The sequence below is a fragment of the Gossypium raimondii genome, chromosome 11 (genome assembly GCF_025698545.1).
Source record: "Gossypium raimondii isolate GPD5lz chromosome 11, ASM2569854v1, whole genome shotgun sequence".
NCBI classification, from domain to species: Eukaryota; Viridiplantae; Streptophyta; class Magnoliopsida; order Malvales; family Malvaceae; genus Gossypium; species Gossypium raimondii.
The window spans coordinates 2,534,681-2,557,466 of record NC_068575.1 but is presented as its reverse complement, the minus strand read 5'-3'; the positions used below and the strand labels follow the sequence as shown (position 1 = coordinate 2,557,466).

General features: G+C 28.5%; 3 protein-coding genes across 3 annotated transcripts; 1 reads left to right on the top strand and 2 right to left on the bottom strand.

Annotated features, from left to right (window-relative positions):
* The first annotated feature begins 1,482 nt into the window (after positions 1-1,482).
* LOC105761578 (uncharacterized) lies at positions 1,483-4,756 on the top strand. Its single transcript, XM_012579431.2, has 4 exons — positions 1,483-1,603; positions 2,027-2,144; positions 3,032-3,104; positions 4,386-4,756. Exons 1-4 carry the CDS (start codon positions 1,579-1,581, stop codon positions 4,632-4,634), a joined length of 465 nt encoding a protein of 154 aa, XP_012434885.1. The 5' UTR covers positions 1,483-1,578; the 3' UTR covers positions 4,635-4,756.
* A 6,474-nt stretch (positions 4,757-11,230) lies between these two features.
* On the bottom strand, positions 11,231-12,624 carry LOC128034659 (transcription factor ORG2-like). Its single transcript, XM_052623402.1, has 2 exons — positions 12,322-12,624; positions 11,231-11,530 (listed from the first exon to the last, which is right to left on the bottom strand). The coding sequence occupies exons 1-2, from the start codon at positions 12,622-12,624 to the stop codon at positions 11,390-11,392; spliced, it is 444 nt and encodes a 147-aa protein (XP_052479362.1). The 3' UTR covers positions 11,231-11,389.
* A 4,926-nt stretch (positions 12,625-17,550) lies between these two features.
* Positions 17,551-20,676, bottom strand: LOC105761577 (transcription factor ORG2). The gene is made up of 3 exons (XM_052623401.1): positions 20,169-20,676; positions 18,983-19,366; positions 17,551-18,051 (listed from the first exon to the last, which is right to left on the bottom strand). Exons 1-3 carry the CDS (start codon positions 20,469-20,471, stop codon positions 17,968-17,970), a joined length of 771 nt encoding a protein of 256 aa, XP_052479361.1. The 5' UTR covers positions 20,472-20,676; the 3' UTR covers positions 17,551-17,967.
* Positions 20,677-22,786: the final 2,110 nt, after the last annotated feature.

Below are 22,786 nucleotides of genomic sequence, written 5' to 3'. Positions count from 1 at the left end.
TGTTTCGCTTCCTATATGTGGTTACTAATTTTCGATTGATCAATGTATGTTGCTTAAAGCTTCGTTATAACTACCAAGAAATCCCCCTCAACCTCCATTGCCGAAATCCCAACTCCTATGGAAACCTCAAGAATTTTTTTTAAATAAATAAGATAAATGATTTGCATTTTATTAATTCGGTCAATTTGAACGATTTAATTTTATACGTTAAGAATTGAATAAATCGACTAAATAAGAAAAATAAATAAATTGCACAAATTATAATGCTAAATCGAATCAACCGATTCGTTTAATCGAGAATATTGAGTTTTTAAAATTCTCCATAGTAAGTATTTATTTTATTTTAAGTTTAGGTATGTAAATGAATTTTGAATTTAATAATTAAAATTTACTCAATTTATTCAATATAAAAATATTTTAAATTTAATTCTATCCAACAAAGCCCACAAATCTCTACCAAAAATGCATTTGACTCGTATAATATGCCAAAATGAAAACAATAGTTCCGATCACAAAGAAAGCTAATTAAAAACTAAAAAAAGGCATTTATTCATTTATTGGCCCCTAAACTATACCCCAATTTTCAGATAGATCCTTAAAAGTCTTTTTTTTTTGTGAAAATGGTCCTAAACTATCAATTTTGTACCCCAAAAGACAATATATCAGCCAATAAAAACATAATCTGTGGTATATTCTTATCGGATGCCACGTCATACGCTTTTTGGGTAAAATAGGGGCAAACTAGACCTGTCCATGGGCCGGGCCGGGTTCGGGCTAAGCCCAAAAAAATTTTTCGGCCCGCCTCCTAGGCCCGGGCACGGCCCGAAATATGGGCCTAAAATTTTTCCCAGGCCCGGCCCAGGAAAAATATGATAAGCCCGGGCCCGGCCCATTTTTTAATAAACATTAAAAAAGTATTTTAAAAATAATAAAAATAAAAATATTTTAAAAGTATTTTTAAATTAAAAAATAAAAATAAAAAATACATATTTATTATATTCGGGCCGGGCCGGGCCAGGCTCGGGCCAAAAAAGTGGTGCCCGAGTCCGGCCCGTTTTTTAAACGGGCCTCGTTTTTTTGCCCAAGTCCATATTTCGGGTCTATATTTTTACCCGAACCCTCCCATATTTCGGGGTGGGCCGTCGGGCCGGGCCGGGCCACCTGACCCATGGACAGGTCTAGGGCAAACCAATAGTGTAGAGATCATTTTTGGCCAAAAAACTTTAAAGACTAATCTAAAATTGAAGTATAATTTAGGGCTCAATTTAATAATAAAGCAAAAAATAAATATAAAAATCAAAGGGATTTTAAGAAAGAATAACTTTTTGGTGGAAAATTACCCAACAAAAGAGGTTCTTTTCTTTCCATGCATGGAATCTTAGTTTCTTTCCCTAAAGCATTGCTTCATTCCTAGGTCTTCCAATGCAATAATATATACTCTTCCTAGCTTCAAAGTTTCATTACTCTTGGGGTTACCTATAAAAATCCCTTATAAACCCTCATTTTTACTTCAAAATTTCTATATTCAATTTCCATACAAAACACAAGCTTCCCAAGAAAAAAACGAAGATCAAGATCATGGGCCAAAACACATCATCTTTTGGTATTATTTCTCTTTAATTTTCCTCTCAATCTCCTCCATTATATAAATAGTCTATATGTGTGTATATGTAGAGAGATTTTGTTTATGTTGAATTCAAGCTTATCACGTTATTTTTTTTTTGAACATTAATCTTATTCTACTTTATTATCATATCTACTCTTTTTTATACAATGCCTAAAATTACCCATAGCCCTTAACCTTTAAATAGAAAGATAATGCGCTTCAACGCACTCGAACCTACGTCCTCCTGCACTGACAACAATGTCCATGCCAATCGAACTAAGACTCAATCAACTTCTTCATTTCTAGTCTTATCATGCGTGAATTTTGTCCAATTATATTCCCGTTTTAAAATCAAATATGTATTTATAATTATATTGTATTCGTTGTTATCAACTCTAAAAAATAGGAATGGGAATGCAGGAAATAAAAAGCGAAAGGAAATAGATTCCACAATAGAGAGATGTTACAAGACATATTTTGAAGGCAAGACAAATTGGACATCAGCTACATTCTTTCGAGCCATATGCGACACCGTCGAGTAATTTTATCTCTGCCTTTTAACATTATAAATGTTTTTTTTAATAAAAATTGCATTTAGTAGTGTTGATTAAATGTGTAATTAGAATAACATGTTTATATATCAACAAGTCCTTTAGTTAATAGCAAGTCGAAACTTTAAAAATTTTAAGATCGTAAATTTGAGTCTTTAGATTTTTTTTTAGAAGAATCGAGATAAAATGATAAAATCTTGTGGGATTAAAAAGTAAAAAATTTGTACTAAAAAAATTAGATTTAATTCAATGTTGTTGGAACCAGATTGGTTGAATTGGGAATCGGCTAAAAAATCGGTTGAATGAGAATTTTTTTAAATTTTTTTGTCAGACCTATTAGATCAGTGAACCGGTGGCCTGACCAGTTCGGTTTAAAAAAACATTGATTAAATGTACTTTTTAGAGGGGTTAAAAATATGGGGTTTTTTCCATTTTATTGAAGGATGAAATTTGCTAATTTGAATGTTTAATTTTTTAGGAGGGGCTGAAAAACAATATTCCCATTTAGCCAATTGTGTTAAAAAAACCTTAAATTAAATGATTACCTTTTAAGAGGGGTTAAAAATACAATTGTTCTTTTTGAAGTGTTAAAAAGAAATATTCCCATCTAACCGGGGGGGGGGGGAAGGCCTTTGTATTAAAAAAACTTAAATTAAGTTGTTAAATTTTAAGAGGAGTTAATAATATAATTTTTCCATTTAATCAAAGGCTAACGTTAAAAGTGTTAAGTTGAATGTTTTAAGTTTTTTTGGAGGGTTGAAAATTAATATTCCCATTTAGCTAGGAGGCGAAGGCCATTGATATAATTGTAATTCAAGCGAAAAAAAAAGAGTATGTATTTAAATGCATTTACGTAATGATATGATTTTTACAGAGAACTGAACAAAAAGCTTGGAAGCCCTCAATTAAGTGCACCAAAAATTACAACTCTCAATGTTGCCTTTGAGGTTAGTATTTGAGTACCCCCAATTAAGTAATTTGTTTTTAAAAAATAAAAATAAACATGTAGATTTTTATTTTTTTAATTAAGTGGCAATACCTAATTAATTGATAATATATAAATTCTTATGAACATAATTTTTTGGGTTTTTTGGTAGTGTATAAATTTATTAGTCATTAAGGGTAGATTTAGATCGGCGATTGGGTGCTGTTTAGCTTACTTTTCGTCTCACATTACAGTATCTAATCTCACTACTACTACTATTTTTACATTAGCCGCAACTAAACGTACTGTTCTACCTATGTATATGGGATAAAGCAACGTTTAATTTTTAAATTTGATATTTTTTTAATTTGATCCTTAACATTTTTCATCACTTCAATCTTGAAACTTAGTAATTTTTCTTAATTTAACTATTAAAATTGAATTTCATTAAGTTATAATTACTTAACTCTTTAGAATTATATCTCATCATCACTTAAAATTTTACAAAAGTTATTAACCATAGTGTAAGTATACCAAGATAATTCTTGCTCAAAAAATACGAGTACAAATATAGGGATAAAGCAATATTTAGTCCTTAAACTTAATAATTTTTTTCAATTTGGTCTCTAAACGTTTTCTTTTGCTCCACCAATGATAACTTGACAACTTTTCTTATATTTAGTCCTTAAACACTCTAAGATTATACTACGTCATCACTTAAAAATTTTAAAAACTTATGGACGGTAAGTAAATCTGAGATCATTATTGCTCCCCCCTCCCAAAAAAAAAACCGGATACAAATGCAATGATACAACAATATGTAGTCCTTGAACTTAGTAACTTTTCTAAATTTGGTCCATAAACTTTTTTCCCTTCACATTTATCTCAAAACTTGACAATTTTTACTTATTTTATCCCTGAACATTTTGAGATTATACTATGTGATCACCTAAAACATTCAAAAGCTTATAGATAGTCATGTAAGTAAATCAGATATCATTATTGCCTCCTCCCCCCCCCCAAAAAAAAAAATAAAAACAAATACAAATGTAAGGATAAAGTAACATTTAGTCCTTGAATTGAATAACTTTTCTTAACTTGGCCCCTAAAGTTTTATTTTGCTCATGATTTGATCCTTGAACTTGGATTAATTAAGGTGTAATGACCTAAAACTCTGAAATTATATCATGTCATCACTTAAAACTTTAAAAAACTTACAGACCGTCATGTAAGTAAATCCGATATCATTATCACCAACAGAAAAGAACCTAAAACGTTTTTCAAAATTGAAATTTGGTGGCAGAAATACAAAGCAGCAGCTGAAGGAAAAGAAATATCAAAAGAAGGGTTTCGAGAGGTACTACAAGAAGTGCTAATAGAGTCAGGGTTTTCTGGTCTAGGAGCCAAAGACATATTTTTGTACCTGTTTGGTGTCCCAGTGACTGCTTTGATGATCAAAAGGCAAACTAACCTTAAAATCCACGATGATATATTCATCCCCGCCATCACTTCTGCTACTGTTTTCCTCCTTGCAAAGCTCAATAAAATTTGACCAATTTGTTTGTATATATATGAGTTTCAAAACTATTTGTATTATGTTTGATAGTTGGTTTGATTGGTTTTAAGGATGTAAAAAAAATTCAAAAATTTTATTTTATTTTTATCGGTTTGTGATTTGGATTGTTCGAGCTTAGACCTATTCAAGGATATTGGGTTATCTAAGTCTGAAGGTTCATTTGAAATATAGGAAGGTTTGGACAGAAGTATGAGATTAAAAAAATGAGTTTTAGCAAAATTAAGCGAATTTAAAATATGAATTAAATTTAGGTTCTAATATTCAAGACTCGAGTTTTGCCCCATCCTTTTTACTTTGCAATATATTTTATTATTTTAGTTATATATATTATGTAATTTAAATAAAATAAAATAAAATGTATAATACAACAATGTAAGCCTTAAAATATATGTTAAAGTTGTCTACGTTTAATATATTAATAAGAGAAGAAAACGTGAAGTAATAGATATTACATTAAAAATAATATAAATTATTAAAATATTTATAAAAAATATGGGGAGGTTTAAAACTGATTGGGTTAGCCATTTTCAAATATTAGCAGGTTTGAGTAAAATTTGAGATTTATATTTTGAATCGGTCGCGCTTGGATAAGCATAAAATGTGCTAATATCAAACATTTTGAGTCAGGCCGTATTTGGGTAAAATGTGCTAGGATCCAAAACACACTTTTCTTTGATATGTCATCTCCTTTAGTCATATGGTTAAATGTTGGTGTTTTTATCCGTGCGGCCCAAATTTATTTGAAACAACAAGAATTAAAAAAAACTAAATAACATCGGAGAGAACTCAAATTTAAGCCACATAGATAAAAACATTAACATATAACCATCCAACCAAGAAAAGTAATGCATTACAAGAAAAAAAAGCGCATTTTGTATAAAGTGTTTTGAATGTGTTTTTGCCCTATCAACCATAACAGCCTATTTTTTTAAAATAATAAAAAAGTTTGGCCTAAATCTCATTTTACAAAAAAAAATTATATATATTGATAATTTTGCCCCCCATATATGTAAAAGCTAAAAAGACTTTCTCAGCCCTCAATTTTTAAATTGAGCAAATTAGTCTCTCTAAAAATTGGAGCAATTTAATCTCTCAATTTTAAAAGTGAGCAATTAAGAACAATTAATCATATCATTAATATCTTTTGTCAACATACATAATTTTTATTGGTATAATAACAAATTTAACCCTCGATGTTTACATATTTTATTAAATTGATATTGGTTCTAAAAATTCAACAAATGTAACCTCAATATTTATAAAGTATTGCGGGTTAAATTTATTAAATCATGACTAAATTGATAAATGTGTAAATTATAATAGCTAAATTTATTATTATACTAATCAAATTTATATAAAATTAAACGTTAACATTGCAATTAATCGTTTTTATTTACTCACTTTAAAAATTAATATTAATTAAATTACTCTAAAAAATTTTACTTATATAAAACAAAACAAAGGGAAAGGCTATGAGGGTTTGACCTAGGCCGCCAAGTGGCGTCTAAAATTCAGAAGATTCATGCATCAAGTCTCCTTTGCTGTACGCCACACTGCTCGAGGACCTACAGCTAAACCCGCCCCCCCCCCCCCCGCATTACAAGTGGTGCTCTAGGCCATTTTAATTTTTTAATTTTTAGATAACTATACTCAAGAGGAAAATTAGAAAATTTTTTATGTAAGAATTAAATTTTAAATCTTTACTATATTAAAAATATAATTTTATCATTTAAAAAGATTAAATTAAATTTTTTTATATTTTTAAGAGGGCTAAACTATAATTTTATCATTATTAATTTAAAATTTTATAAATTATAAAGAGAACTAAATAAAAAATTTTCATTTTAGGAGACTGCATTCTACCAACTCCCTGAATTCACCACTACCGTACTTATATACTAAAATTACATAAATTTAAAATATAAATATCTATTTAAAAATAGCATACAATAAATAATATTAATACTTTATTATTACTTTGATATAGATAATATCAATAGAAATGTTATTCTTTTAATGAGATCTTTGTATTTCCATACATTATCTATATTATCGAGTTTGTCTCGATTAATCAGTGATATCAACTCAACAATTTAAATCATAATATAAATAATCAAAATTATATTTATATGTATATGTATATTATTAAAAATTAAAATATAAATATATAAAAATATTTTTTAAAAATATCTAAAATTATACATCAAAACATATTAATATCGATATATCAAAATAAAATGATTTAATGATAAATTTGACCACTAACGTCATGTTTTGTCAAAAAATTAACTCAAGAGAAAAACCTCATAGTAAACAAACGTATAAAGATTGAAATATTAAATTTATTCACTAAATCTATTAGAAAAACAATTTAAAAATAAAAATCAAAGGTTGATAATTAAAAAAACTAAAAAATACAATTAGGATCATTTTGACAAAATATACAAACATTGGTGATCAAATTTATCATTAAACCGAATAAAAACCATACGTCCACAGATGCAATAACTTCGCCTACTAATGCCTCAACTATACTCCTGGTTTTTCATTTACTACGTGCTTCAACTACTTTTCTCTACTCTTTAAAAATTATAAGGTTAAATAATGTTATAGGTCTTTGTAATTTTCAAAACTTCAGAATCTAGTCTCCATATTTTTTATTTCCAAGATTTAATTTCTTAATTTTCTTGATTTCAAAATTTAAGTTTGAAATAATAATAAAAACTCACTTAATGGCAATGTAACTAAAAAAATGGTGTTGTAATGAACCTGAATTTAATAAAATAATTTTAGTGTTAATAGTTGGATTTGAATTTTGAAATCTGAAAAGTGGAGGGACTAAATTTCTAGAAATTAAAGTGTATAGACTAAATTCCAAATTTACTAAGCATACATAGACCTGTGGCATATTTTAACCAAAAGATAAACTCTTAGTTTCCTCATTTATTGGTATGATTTAATTAGTTCAGTTACTTTTTCTACTATGAATTATCCATCAATGTCAGGGATTAAAAGAAAAGAAAGAAAGAACACTAACCAAAATTAAGAAAGTAAAATTATTAATGAGGGCCATTAAACATTCATTTAATTAGAATTTATAAGCTATTAATACCAATTAACTACAAACTTTGAATAATTTCTTTTCCCAAATAAAATAAAATATTTTTAAAACCCCTCAAATCTCAATCCCAAACCAGCTATAACGATAGTTTTAAGAAACGACTGAAATTTATAAGGGTCAAATTGTTGTTTTAACCCTTTACTATATTTCTGTTTAAAATTTAATTCGTGCACTTTAATTTAATATGATTTTGTTAGTTATATAATATAACATCATAAATGTAGAGTATCTGCAAAATAAAAATACAAATTCATAACTAGAAAGTTTGTCCGCACCTATTCTAATCGGGACTAAAACTCCGGAAATTAGAAATGTCAAAATAGTAATAACATTTGATATTATTACGAACTCCTATCAAAGCGAAAAATAGATCGGATTAGTCTATTCGACTTGAAATTCATTATTATCAAGTCATCAGCAACTATTTGTTTAGTTAAAAACAAGCCAGTTTGATCAAGTCGTTTAGTTCCATTTATTTGTTGCGTTTGATCGAATTTGAACTTTGAAAAGTAAAAGTATTAAATTACTGAAAATAAAAGTAAATAAATTAATTTTAAATTTGTGAAGAGTACAGAGACTTGCGATATAGTTTAACCTTAAAAAAACTATGACATGAACCTTGAGCATGAAATTCTTTTTCAAGTGAAACTATCAAAACTCCGGAAATGATCAAAGTGAAAAATAGATCGAATTAGTCGATTCGACTTGGAATTCATTATTATCGAGTCATCAGCAACTGTTTGTTTAGTTAAAAAAAAAACAAACCAGTTTGATTGAATCGTTTAGTTCCATTTATTTGTTTCGTTTGATCGAATCTGAACTTTGAAAAGTAAAAGTATTAAATTACTGAAAATAAAAGTAAATGAACTAATTTTAAATTTATGAAGAGTACAGGGACTTGCGATATAGTTTAACCTTAAAAAAAACTATGACATGAACCTTTAGCATGAATCTCTTTTTCAAGTTTCATGAATGTTGAATGGAGTATTTGCTAGGGATATTGGTTAAAATAAATAAACAAAATAATGGAGTTTATAGAGCTTCTTAGTCATCAACGGCGTTCGATATGGAAAGAAAAAAGAAACCAAAAGGAAATGCTGTATACATACATCAAACGAAAGTGAAATCAATGTTGGGTTCCAACGACGGCGAAAACGCCAATGAAAACAGCAGCGCCATGATCAACACCGGAACCAGCAGCATCATCCACGGCGGCGGCGGCAACGGCGGCAGCAACAGCGGCAACACCAGTAAGGATAACGTTAAAAGAACCAAGACGATGACTGAAGTTACGGTGAAAAGTTTGATGATCATCAATGAATAATAGTAATAATAATGAAAAAAAACCCTTTTTTCTCAGAAGCCAAACAAATTAATATATACCCACCATTGACGTATCGTCTGCTTGATAACATTTTCTATGGGATTAAAAAGGAAATTGAGAGGAGTTGAAGGGTATTTATGGGATTTAAGAACAAAAGGGAATGCTAGGGCTATGGGGTCACTATCAAATCCCTACTTTGTTAATGTCTCAATTCAATTAACCTTAACCTAAAATCATAGTTTTCTAAGTCCTATTGGGTTAAAGAAAATTATAAATTTTGGTACAACTATGGCTACTTGAATGTTTTATATTGTATTTACTTTTCAAAAATATTAATTAATTAAATTGTTTATTTGAATTTTGAATGCATAATATAAATAATAATTATCCATATTTTTTTGAATTTTTTAATTAAAAAATATTTGTTAATGAAATCTTAATTTAATGACCATATGAGGATTCAAATAGATTTGAGCCTCAGCTATTATAAATCACTTGTAAATCTGTTTAAATTTATTCTAATTTAAGTATGAATATATTTTACTTATCGGTCCGATTTAACATTGTGATATTGATTCTAATTGTGATTATTGATGTATTGATTTGTAAATTTAATTATGTTTGCACTATTTTTATTCTTATGTTACTTTTTTTTGGTGAAAGAAATAACAATACAATGTAAATAAACTAGACCCTAAATGGAGGATCTTCAAACAGTCTTAAGCCTATTCTCCTAGTTTAAATAGTCTTGACAAGACTATCGACAATTAAGTTCTCTTCTCTAGGAATATGCTAAATTTTCCATTGCTTAAACATTTTAAGAGTATGATGAATTCTCTTGACTAAGGCAAAATTTGAATTACCCGAAGAATCCTCCATGATGGCGTTAATGGCTTCGATACAATCTGTTTGAATTAGAGTATTCTCGAAGCATTTATCCAAAATAAGGTTCAATCCATTCAATATCTCCCAAAGCTCTGCCTCTAACATTGTACAATTCTCCAAATATCTGGAGAACCCAATAATCCACTCACCATTATATTCTCTCACATAACCTCCATAAGCTACAAAACCCTCATCGACCCTTACCGAATCATCTGTATTCAAACACACCCAATTGCTAGATATAGATCCCTTAATTCATATGTTACTTTTATATAACTCAAAAATACATTTTATAGAGGTGTATTGACATTCCAATAATTAAATAATTAATTTATATAATCTTTATTAATTTTATTTTTGCAAGTATTTACATAATATTATGATTTTACCAAATTTAAAAGTTAGACCTAAGTTGGGTTAATTTCCCTTCAAATTAGAAATAATATATCTGAAATCCAAATAACTATAATTAGAACCTAGTAATTAAAATATATTTAGATTTAAATTAAAATAATTTTAAAAAGTTCTTACATCATGAAATTTAAATCAAAACGATGTTTATTGAATTGGATACACATATAGCCAACTAAGTCCTACTGGTGTAATAATATATATATATATTATCCAGGTTAATATCATATACAGGTTATTTTGACCATTTATATATATATATATATATATATATATATATATAAATTCTTTTTTTGAAACAAATATATATATAAATTCATAAAAAAGAGAGTGACTAAATTAATCCTTTTAGGCAGAGATGATAAGTGAAAAGTAATAATAAACAATATAATCTGCAAAAGAATATTCTCCATTTATGCAATATTTTTGTTCTTAAAAGAGAGAATAATTAGGTCTTAGAGAGAACAATGTATCAGCTCCATCATTTTCTTAGTGGAAAAGAAAAAAGGGTTAATATATAATTTGGTATTTATGATTAAATGTAGAATTAAGTGTTTCTCAAGTCTTCTCTTAGTTTAGATTTTAGACTTTCCTTTAGTCTTTTATTATTGAACTCTTAAAGTAGGGCAAAACTCTCCTAACATTGTTTTTTTATTTCATAAGAAGTGGTGAAACTTGACATTATAGTTTGGAGTTTATTAAAATTTTTATAGATTTTGAGGTCTAATTAATTTTTAAATTTTTTTGGGGGGTTTTGAGAATTTTCAAAAAACATATCTAGTTAAAAATTTTAAAAATTAATGGAAATTTTCAATAATTTAGAGGGTTCAATTAAAAGTGAAATCACTCCGCCGAGTGTCGGCTGATTTTGGGATTATTTTCCAGCACCGCCGGAATTGATGAAAAAATGAGAAAAATATTGAAGCCCGTCAAGGACGAGGAAGTTGATTAAAATGATGGCAATGGGTGTCAATTTCAATGGCAGGGAAATTAGTGCAGGTCATGATCATCTTGCTTGCAAATGGTTGAGAGAATTTGTTGTTTCTTTTGTAGCAATATCTCCACTTGTGATTGTAACTCTGGTATGTATTTCAACATTCTTGAAACTGTGGCCGGAATGCTCAACCTTTTCTGCATACATTTTTATTCGAATTTAAAATTTTAGTTGGATTAAATTGAATACGATTTAATTAGGTTTGATTATAAAAAATTAATAATTTAAATTTATTCAACTCGAACTCAATATTGCTTAAAAATTAAAACTAACTCAAAAATCTTGAATTTGTAATAATCTAAACTCGAAATGACTCGAATCTAAAATATTTTAAGCTGGAAATGAGCCGAATGTGCAGTAGCAGAACATAATAGAAGCTAGAGGGTCTTGAATCCCTAAAAATTTAGGAAATTTTTCATTAAGCCGTTTGAAAATTTTAAAAAGTTTTAATTAGATACCCTTAGATTTTTAGAAATTTTAGTTAAGCCTTCCAAAAGTTTTAAAATTTTTAATTAGATCTTACAAAATTTTTGGAAATTCTAATTAGTCCTCTTAAAATTTCCCAAAATGTTTGGAAATTCTCATTAAACCCCTTAAAACTTTTGAAAGTTTCAATTAGACCCCAATTTTCTTTTGAAAATTTTAATAAGTGCTCTCAATTTTTTTGAAAACTTTAATCAAATCCCTTAAATGTTTGGAAATTCTCACTAAGCCCCTCAAAATTTTTGAAAGTAACAAAAAATAATCCAAATCTAAAGCGACAAACCCCCTAAATACATTATCCAAAAAACCCAAATGAATTGAACCCAAAATTACCAGAACTCAAAATGGTTTGAACTTAAAATAACTTAAACCACAAATTGACACGAAATCAAAAATGATAAAAAACTTATATATATATATATATATATATGATGGCAATTCATACCGTTTGCTCAGATGGTGGGAGCATTGAACGAAGTGACGAGTACAAGTCATTCATCTTTCGTCTCCGGACACGCTCACTCGCGTTGTGGTTAAGCTTCTTGTCAACGGTAGTTGGGTTTTCATCACCGGTATCTCCGGCAGAGAACATTGGTCGATCGAGCTGGATTCGAGGCAGATCATCAGGGAATGTAAAATGATGGAAACCTTCAAAGCTTTCAAAGCCTGCAAAGGCACCACTGATGATATGTTGGCGGCCAATAGGAGCATCTAAGGGCCATTCACATGCTGGAAACAAAGCACACATGCTTGATAGATTGTGCTATATAGTTTAACCTTAAAAAAACTATGACATGAACCTTGAGCATGAAATTCTTTTTCAAGTTTCATGAATGTTGAACGGAGTAGGAATATTGGTTAAAATAAATAAACAAAATAATGGAGTTTATAGAGCTTCTTAGTCATCAATGGCGTTCGATATAGAAAGAAAAGAAATGCTGTATACATACATCAAACGAAAGTGAAATCAATGTTGGGTTCCAACGACGGCGAAAACGCCAATGAAAACAGCAGCGCCATGATCAACACCGGAACCAGCAGCATCATCCACGGCGGCGGCGGCAACGGCGGCAGCAACAGCGGCAACACCAGTAAGGATATCGTTAAAAGAACCAAGACGATGACTGAAGTTACGGTGAAGAATTTGATGATCATCAATGAATAATAATAATAATGCAAAAAAAAAAACCCTTTTTTCTCAGAAGCCAAACAAATTAATATATACCCACCATTGACGTATCGTCTGCTTGATAACATTTTCTATGGGATTAAAAAGGAAATTGAGAGGAGTTGAAGGGTATTTATGGGATTTAAGAACAAAAGGGTATGCTAGCTAGGGCTATGGGGTCACTATCAAATCCCTAGTTTGCTAATGTCTCAATTCAATTAACCTTAACCTAAAATCATATTTTTAAAGAAAATTATAAATTTTGGTACAACTATGGCTACTTGAATGTTTTATATTGTATTTACTTTATAAAATATTAATTAATTAAATTGTTTATTTGAATTTTGAATGCATAATATAAATAATAATTATCCATATTTTTTTGAATTTTTTAATTAAAAAATATTTGTTAATGAAATCTTAATTTAATGACCATATGAGGATTCAAATAGATTTGAGCCTCACTATTATAAATCACTTGTAAATCTGTTTAAATTTATTCTAATTTAAGTATGAATATATTTTACTTATCGGTCCGATTTAACATTGTGATATTGATTCTAATTGTGATTATTGATGTATTGATTTGTAAATTTAATTATGTTTGCACTATTTTTATTCTTATGTTACTTTTTTTGGTGAAAGAAATAACAATACAATGTAAATAAACTAGACCCTAAATGGAGGATCTTCAAACAGTCTTAAGCCTATTCTCCTAGTTTAAATAGTCTTGACAAGACTATCGACAATTAAGTTCTCTTCTCTAGGAATATGCTAAATTTTCCATTGCTTAAACATTTTAAGAGTATGATGAATTCTCTTGACTAAGGCAAAATTTGAATTACCCGAAGAATCCTCCATGATGGCGTTAATGGCTTCGATACAATCTGTTTGAATTAGAATATTCTCGAATCGTCTATCCAAAATAAGGTTCAATCCATTCAATATCCCCCAAAGCTTTGCCTCTAACATTGTACAATTCTCCAAATATCTGGAGAACCCAATGACCCACTCACCATTATATTCTCTCACATAACCTCCATCAGCTGCAAAACCCTCGTCGATCCTTACCGAATCATCTGTATTCAAACACACCCAATTGCTAGATATGGACCCCTTAATTCATATGTTACTTTTATATAACTCAAAAATGCATTTTATAGAGGTGTATTGAAATTCTAATAATTAAATAATTAATTTATATAATCTCTATTAATTTTATTTTTGCAAGTATTTACATAATATTATGATTTTACCAAATTTAAAAGTTAGACCTAAGTTGGGTTAATTTCCCTTCAAATTAGAAATAATATATCTGAAATCCAAATAACTATAATTAGAACCTAGTAATTAAAATATATTTAGATTTAAATTAAAATAATTTTAAAAAATTTCTTACATCATGAAATTTAATCAAAACGATGTTTATTGAATTGGATATATATATATATATATAGCCAACTAAGTCCTTACTGGTGTAATTCATTTTCAAATTTTAGTTCACATAAAAAATCCCAATAATCCCTTCAGTGGAGGCAAGGTTCCGGTCTCCTAAAATGAATTTTTTATTTAGGTTATTTTATAATTTATAAAATTTTAAATTTGTAATGGTAAAATTATATTTTGGCTCCCGAAATAGTGAAAATATGATTTAATCTTTTAAAATTATAAAGATATAGGCTATTAAAATAGTGAAATTCTATTTTTACTATCGTAAAAATATACAATTTAATTCGACCTTCCCCTAAAAAATTTCTAGCTTCACCGTGAATCCCTTCCTTCTCTTTAATAGATGACCAATAAAAATATATGGTTTTATCCTTTTCAACATAAAATTGCACATTAGACCGAATTCAAGTATAGTTTTGAGATTTATCCTTTTCTTTATGATCAAAATTAAATTATATATTTCTATGAGAGTTAAAATACAATTTCACCATTGCATTAACTTATAATTTTATAGTTTTTGAAAGGAAAAAATCAATTTTTATCAATTTTAAGAATTAAAATATAATTTTACCATATATTAATTTATACTTTTATCATTTTAAAGTGTCCATGTTGCAAATTTTTCATTTTAGAGAATCAAAGCCTTTGCCTAAGATTGGAGGTGTTCATGGGTCGTATCGGTTAACATGATATTAAAATACTTTATGTTTGCCCAAGCCCAATCCAACCCGAAATATATGAGTCTAAAATTTTGCCGAAACTAGTCCATATTTGCAAAAGATTAACCCAAGCCCATTTTATGCCCACTAATATTTTTTAAAAAAATATTTATTTTATTTTAATATTTAATAATTTATACAATTTTTATTATTAAAAATTTTTATATTGTCATCTTAACATTGTTTTAATGTTAAAATTAGAGTAATATTATATATTTAGTATATGTTTTTTTAACGTGTTCTAAATTACATAATATATAAAAAGAATTTAACATAATATAAAATATTATAAACTTAAAAATGAGTTGGGTTGGACCAGGCTTGGGCGTTAAATATTCAAGCCCAAGCCTAACCCATATTTTAAACTGACCCTTTTTTGTCCAGACCCATTTTTCGAGTGAAATACTTTTTCTCAAACCCTCTCAAGTTTCGGACGGACCTTTAGACTTAAACGAGTATTCCAATCCACAAATAGGTCCACCTGAAATCAACTTAAACGACAACATCCTAAACCATTGGCATTCATATATAACAATTCTATCATGTGTAATACTAATGCAAACAAATAAACCAATAATGCAAAATCGCTATTAACAAGACTTTCTAGGACAAGTTTTCTGTTCTTTTTTTATCTTCTATGAACACATTCATGGCATTGCCGCCATTGTTGATATTTCATGGAGTTTTGCTTGTAATTACAGTCAGTAGACAACCAAATCTCTGTTAGGTTGACATTTATTTTTTTTGTCAGCTAAAAAGTAGTGTCTTGAGAAAAGCTTGCCTAGCTATATAAATGCTAAAGCTGTTAATATCACACAGGTTATTTTGACCATCTTTATATATATATATATATATATATATATATATATAAAGAAAGTGACTAAATTAATCCTTTTAGGCAGAGATGATAAGTGAAAAAGTAATAATAAACAATATAATCTTCAAAAGAATATTCTCCATGATCTATGCAATATTTTTTGTTCTTAAAAGAGAGAATAATTAGGTCTTAGAGAGAACAATGCATCAGCTCCACCATTTGCTTAAAACGTGGAAAAGAAAAAAAGGGTTAATATCTAATTTGGTACTTATGATTAAATGTAGAATTGAGTGTTTCTCAAGTCTTCTCTTAGTTTAGATTTTAGGCGTTCCTTTAGTCTTTTTGTATTGAACTCTTAAAGTAGGGCAAAACTCTCCTAACATTGTTTTTGTTATTTCATAAGAAGTGGTGAAACTTGACATTATAGTTTGGACTTGATTAAAATTTTTATAGATTTTGAGGTTTAATTAATATTTAAAATTTTTTGGGGGGTTTTGAGAATTTTCAAAAAATTATATCTAATTAAATTTTTTAAAAATTAATGGAAATTTTAAATAATTTAGAGGGTTCAATTAAAAGTGAAATCACTCCGCCGCCGAGTGTCGGCAGATTTTGGGATTATTTTCCAGCACTGCCGGAATTGATGACAAAATGAGAAAAATGTTGAAGCCCGTCAAGGACGAGGAAGTTGAATAAAATGATGGCAATGGGTGTCAATTTCAATGGCAGGGAAATTTCATTTAGTTTCTTTAAAATTTATAAAAATTTAAATTAATAAAAATAAAATTATATTTTAACCCTTTAAAATTGATAAAAATTTAATTTATTTCTTTAAAAATTATAAAGATATATTAAAATGATGAAATTATATTTTTACTATAATAAAATATATAATTTCTTTTCGACCCTTAAAACTGACTTCATCCCTGCATTAAATTAAAAGGGTTTACAAATCAATCACATCTGATAGCAATCTTTATTTGGTTCAAGTTTGTTTGAGGTTTTAATTGCTCGTCTTTAAAGATTTTTGGTAAGCCATTACTGAAAATATGTTAAAATTGAATTAACATTTCAATATACTTGAAATTCTCATAAACAAAATATTTATTTTTGAAGGAGTTTAATATTGAGAATATCTCTATCGAAATACTCTTTGATTGAAGACTTATTTGGCAGTTATTTGTGTAAAATTAGATATTCACATTGATTATATTTTGATTAGGTGTTTTGGGCTTAACGTATAGGAGTAAAGAGCACTTTATTTGTTCATCGAGGAACTGAATTTTAGTGCATATGTGTTTAAGCAAACTAAACCGTTCATCAGTTTACAACTAAGTTTCTTGGGAAGAGTGATCTAGATTCGAGTAAAAAGTGATGTTGCAACTTGGTTAATGAATTGAACTTAAATTATTACTTGTACTTATTAGTTTATATTGGATTAATCTCGGGGTAAGGCCCCACAAACATAGGAAGTTTCCAAATTGTGTAATCAAACTATTGTGTCCATCTCTATATCATAACTACTAGTAATTTTGTCTAGTTGCAATTGAACGAAAATTTGTAACGCAAATTTGACGAATTTACAATAAGTAAGTCAAACTCAATATACAATCCATCGAAATATTTAAGTGATGCTCAACCTAAAATTTTTGTTTGAAATGATTATTTAACGTGCCGCATCAGCTTATTGTTACACCGTTAATGACAATTAACGCCCAGTAACTAAAATATTACAACACGATAACGTAAGTGACTAAAATGTAACCTAAGAAACAAAAGTGACTATTTTGATAGTTTACCCTTAATTTAATTCAATAATAAATTATGCTTCTAGAAATTTTTATACATGTTCATATATTAAAAAAGAAGAAGAAGAAGAAGAAACTATCTAGCTAGGGACTATTCTGAAATTATAAAATAACAAAAAGAAAATTGCAATCAAGCTTTCCCTTTCTTATATAAGGACAAAAGCTTCTCATTCAAAACCAAAAGCATTGCTTCCAAATTATACGTTGTTTCCACCTGCATTATCAATAAAGAAAATAACATCAATTTTTTAGATTTTTACTTTAGAAAAATAATCCAATATTTGGGGGAAGGAAAATAGCATTATTAGTGTATGTATTTGTGTATTGGTGATGTGAAAATTGTATTTATTTTTAAGATTGTTAGTATATAGATTTATATATCAATGACATGATTGTAAAGAATAAAGGTTTAGTTGATATAATAGTTCAATTATATAAGTTGAATTTAACTTCGTGTGTTGGTTTGATATTTAGGATATTCATCATTCCAAGTGTGGAATTTGAGTTTGAGTTGCGCTATTCGCGCTGTTGTTGAGGCTTTGCTCTCCTCTTGTAATTCACTAAAAACAATTTATATAAGTTGAACTTTAAATTTGAGAACTAGTCAAAAATGAAAAAAAAAATGTCATAATGTGGTCTAACCGGTTAAATCATCGGTTCGCCAATTCAATTGGTTCGTTCAATTCCCTAGTCAACCGGTTCAAAGCCTTCTCTAGACTAATACCTCAACCAATTCTTAGTCCAATTAGTTTGACCAAACAATCCAATTTAGTTCAAACAATCATGAAATAACCAATAAAGCTAATTTTTTTTTATTTTTTTAACCAAAAAAAAATGGCTTTTCATATGTTCTTATGGCAGCACAGAGGTGCAAGTAGGGGCATTGACCCCAAAACTTGTAAAATTCTATGTTTAGTCCCTTTAAAAATTATAAAGTTATAATTAAATGTAAGAATAAAATTGTATTTTGACTCCAAAATTTGATATTACAATTCTAGCCCCTTATATTTTATTGCTTTACCCCTGATTTTATGTAAATAAAAAATTTTAAAATTTTCTTTATTTTATATTTTTATCTAATCAAACAAAAAAATTAAAAGTTCGACTCAGTGTATCAAATATAAACCCGAACTTGAAACACATACCTGAAAATTCAAGTTATAGAACACTCTTCCACCAAAAGATTCAAAGCAAGAAGCATCCGTTAAAAAAAGACCATCTTCTTCTAATCCACGCAATATAGGTGACAACGGCGGAATCCCTTGAGACGTCGGCCCGAACGTTGAGATCTGAATCGTCGCTTCTGTGTCGGTAACCTTAGTGCCGGAAACCGTGAACGGCGACACTTTAAACCCGTCCGATAATTTTGTTTTGTTTTGATGATGTTGATTACTAAGGTCATGATCATCTTGCTTGCAAATGGTTGAGAGAATTTGTTGTTTCTTTTGTAGCAATATCTCCACTTGTAATTGTAACTCTGGTATGTATTTCAACATTCTTGAAACTGTGGCCGGAATGCTCAACCTTTTCTGCATACATTTTTATTCGAATTTAAAAATTTAGTTCGATTAAATTGAATATGATTTAATTAGGTTTGATTATAAAAAATTAATAATTTAAATTTATTCAACTCGAACTCAGTATTGATCAGAAATTAAAACTAACTCGAAAGTCTTGAATTTGTAATAATCTAAACTCGAAATGACTCGAATCTAAAATATTTTAAACTGGAAATGAGCGGAATGTGCAGGAGCAGAACATAATAGAAGCTAGAGGGTCTTGAATCCCTAAAAATTTAGGAAATTTTTCATTAAGCCGTTTGAAAATTTTAAAAAGTTTTAATTAGATACCCTTAGATTTTTAGAAATTTTAGTTAAGCCTTCCAAAAGTTTTAAAATTTTTAATTAGATCTTCCAAAATTTTTGGAAATTCTAATTAGTCCTCTTAAAATTTCCCAAAATGTTTGGAAATTCTCATTAAACCCCTTAAAACTTTTGAAAGTTTCAATTAGACCCCAATTTTCTTTTGAAAATTTTAATAAGTGCTCTCAATTTTTTTGAAAACTTTAATCAAATCCCTTAAATGTTTGGAAATTCTCACTAAGCCCCTCAAAATTTTTGAAAGTAACAAAAAATAATCCAAATCTAAAGCGACAAACCCCCTAAATACATTATCTAAAAAACCCAAATGAATTGAACTCAAAATGGCCAGAACTCAAAATAGTTTGAACTTAAAATAACTTAAACCACAAATTGACTCGAAATCAAAATTGATCTGAACCGAAAAAACTTGACAATATAATATATATATATATATGATGGCAATTCATACCGTTTGCTCAGATGGTGGGAGCATTGAACGAAGTGACGAGTACAAGTCATTCATCTTTCGTCTCCGGACACACTCACTCGCGTTGTGGTTAAGCTTCTTCTCAACGGTAGTTGGGTTTTCATCACCGGTATCTCCGGCAGACAACATCGGTCGATCGAGCTGGATTCGAGGCAGATCATCAGGGAATGTAAAATGATGGAAATCATCAAAGCTTTCAAAGCCTGCAAAGGCACCACTGATGATATGTTGGTGGCCAATAGGAGCATCTAAGGGCCATTCACATACTGGAAACAAAGCACACATGCTTGATGGATTGTGCTATATAGTTTCTTTTTTGTGTGTAAAATTTGAGGGTTTGTTGATTTATGATCGATATGGGATTTGAGTGTGTGTTTATATATATGTATGTTAAACGGAAGGGTATATTTTGATGTTTTGGTATGTTCACACTGTGATAATGTTTAATTAATGGTTTGACAAATGACACATTACCTTCCCCCATAATCTTGTATGAAATTAATAATTTAGTTTATTTTAAAATTATATTTGGAAAAAAAAATATAAGTAAATAAATTATGCTCTTTGTGGATATTAAATTATGAAGGGTAAATTACTAAAATAGTTACTTTTGTTTGCCTCAGGTTACATTTTAGTTACTTATGTTTGAAATGTTACGTTTTAGTCACTTATATTATCGTGTTGTAATATTTTAGTCACTAAGCCGTTAATTTCCGTTAACGGTGCAACGGGAAGCTGACATGGCATGTTAAATCATCATTTCAAACAAAAAATTTAAGTTAAATCCTACAATTTATCCCTATATTTTTTCATTTTGAGCAATTTAATTTTTTTTCTTTTATGTTGTTTTAACTTTCTTCTTTTTTTCCATTCTCTTTTGCTTCTCCCTTTGTTTTCCTCCCTTCTTCATTTCTTTTAACATAGTTTTTTTTTTCGTTTGTTAAAACTAGTCCACAAGCTCGCCTCACTCGAAAAAATTAAATTGTTCAAAAAGATAAAAGTATAGGGACTAGTTTTAACAAATGAAAAATATAGAAAAACTACGTTAAAAGAAATGAAGGATGGAGAAAAACAAAGGGAGAAGCAGAAGAGAATGAAAAAAAATTAAAAAAACATAAAAGAAAAAATTGTTTTTTAATATAATAAAGTGGTGCCGACCACTTATAACCCCAACCAAATTTTTTTTTCAAATACTGGTATAAATGTATACCAATGTGATGTTGTATGAAAAAAATACACAAGTGTCTGCCATTAAGTCCCCTAATCCCAAAAATTAAATTTTCTAAGCCTAACACAATCATCAGGCAATTGTTGGGTCCAAAATCAAGGTGGTGTCAACCATTAAGCCCCCCAACCCCATTTTACCATTCATTTCAAGTTATTTGGGTGATTATTTTTTAACATGGGCCATTTTTGTAATATTTTTTTGGGTCATTTTGGTAAAATAACCTGAAAGTGGAGATCATGAGTTTTAAAATATTCAAGCTCGAGTCTTACTATATGTAATTGCAATGTATGGATCTTCCATTTTACTGTGTGGGCATGCAACGTGTAGGTTTTGTTCAATTCTTTTCTATTTTTCATCCGCTATACTCAAATTGTATTTTTACTATCATAAAAATATACAATTTAGTTCAATCCCAAAAAAAGTTTTCCTGTTCCACCACTATCTATACTTGTAAACAATTATAACATAGAATCAAATTAATATAAAGCACAATAGACAAAGAATAAGAAAGAATTGAACAAAACCCATTCATAACTTACACACAATAAAACTCAAATTTAAATGTTCAAAATCTAGAACTTCTCATTAACAATTTAGTCTTGTATTTTATATTACTGAGTATTCCTTAAAATATTATTATGATTATTTTAAAATGGGCGATTCAAAAGATTGATGTAGGAATCCAACATTCTTTGTAACATGAATGACAACATAATAATAGAGTTAAAGTAAGTAACTATTTTTTAACTTAAATATGGGCTTACGAATTGCTCATGAGGTGAAATGCCATGCACGAGGCTGAAGCAGGCTTTTTGCTTACTTGCGCATGCCTAAACAACTAGGCCACGTGCCTCATGAAAGCCGCTTATATGGATGGCAAGTTGGCAACACACTCAGAGCAGCTCCATATTTGTTTAAAATAATTGTCTCACTTAGATATTGAAAGGGATTTTTTTAAATATAATATTAAGTAAGAGATATGATCATACCTGTTTAATGGACTTGGATTTGATGTTGAAAAGATTTATTTAACTTGTTTCGAAATTTTATATTATATACTATGAATTTATTTTTTAAAATTAATCTAAATATATAAAATGAAAATAATTAGAAAAGATATTTTATAAATACTGGATTTTGATGATAATATTTCATATTAAAAGAGCATATCTATAAATATATATTAACAAATTATTATTAATAGAATGGCACCAATTTTATATGAATTTATTACTTTTTTATTCAATTTTCAAATGATATTTTTCACTTATTTTATTTGAAGATTATATAAAAACATAATAAGACAAATATATATTTATAATAATACTAATTATTCTTTAAAATAAAAATATTTTAATGAAATTCATGATTA